This window comes from Austrofundulus limnaeus, unplaced genomic scaffold, assembly GCF_001266775.1.
Source record: "Austrofundulus limnaeus strain Quisiro unplaced genomic scaffold, Austrofundulus_limnaeus-1.0 Scaffold2306, whole genome shotgun sequence".
Taxonomy (NCBI): Eukaryota; Metazoa; Chordata; class Actinopteri; order Cyprinodontiformes; family Rivulidae; genus Austrofundulus; species Austrofundulus limnaeus.
The window spans coordinates 1,439-2,506 of NW_013954708.1; the positions used below are offsets into that span (position 1 = coordinate 1,439).

A 1,068-nucleotide genomic window follows, 5' to 3' on the forward strand; every position below is an offset into this window, starting at 1 on the left:
TAAATTTAAATTATTAAAAAAAACAATGTTTTTGTCTCATCATTTACATAACTGGTTAATGCGCCCAGATTTATTGACTCTATAGTCAATAAGGGGAAAAAGTATCAAAGTGCTACTGATTAAACCTAAAAGCTTTTTTTTTAACTGCTGGTGATGTGAAATCCTGTGACTTCGCCATGAGACAAACGCATCAGAGAAGCATATGATGGTGATAAAGGTCCATTTATTCATTTCAGGGTCACACACCTAAAACTTCATCTTTAAAGAAATGAAATTGTTAATAAGTTTAGTATAAACAGGTCACAAAATAATACATTATGGTTGCTACCAACTATTTKTACTAATTATAAAGATGTAATGTAGGATGCAGGACAAAATAAATTTATTTTTGCCAGTGTTACAGTAACAGTTCCTGATTTGTGGCAGTTTGGTTCTCACATTTTTTACATGTTTAGGGTTTCTTGGTGTGCTCCCAGAGTGATGACACTACATACATGTATATATAAGGCCAATATAGTGTATTTTTAGTACATAAACTGATGATGATTATTTTATTTTTTATTTTATTTTTTTCAAATAATCCTTCCCTGAAGAAGTGGGCGACTTTCTCCTGATGATTGTCGACTCAGCAGGTTCCACAGCAGCAAAGGTACTGATGTTACAGAGAAGCTGCCCTCGTCATCGGCAGCGTGGTCTCCACTCAGAGGCTGGTACTGCTTAAACCGCCTGGTCAGAGAGGCGACAGGTGAGGTATTTAAACAAGAGTTCATGTATGAAAAGAGTTAAAACAGACAAGAAATTAGTATATATATTTTTTTTACATCTGGTATTGATTAAAAGCTGGAACCAGATTAAAAGAAATAACATGATCTGATGGTCACATATGTYCTCTTAAAATATTACACGTGAAATTAAAATGCTTACATCTAAGTTGCCATTTTGCATTTTCTGCTGTGAAATCCCACTGCCTYTAAATTAAAACACAGGTGAGGTGCTGCCACAGTTCTTGGCTTGGTTCAGGATTTAAATCAACTTGGTTGAGAAAAGATTGTAAGTTTTGCTTAAAAC

General features: G+C 34.4%; 1 protein-coding gene across 1 annotated transcript in view; it reads right to left on the minus strand.

Moving 5' to 3' along the window:
• Window positions 1–201: 201 nt before the first annotated feature.
• The window catches only part of pmela (premelanosome protein a), a 6,783-nt gene continuing 5,916 nt past the window's right edge, over window positions 202–1,068 (minus strand). The window contains exon 12 of the mRNA XM_013999476.1: window positions 202–726. Coding sequence (XP_013854930.1) covers window positions 573–726 — 154 coding nt within the window. The 3' untranslated portion in view covers window positions 202–572. The remainder of the gene's footprint in view (window positions 727–1,068) is intronic.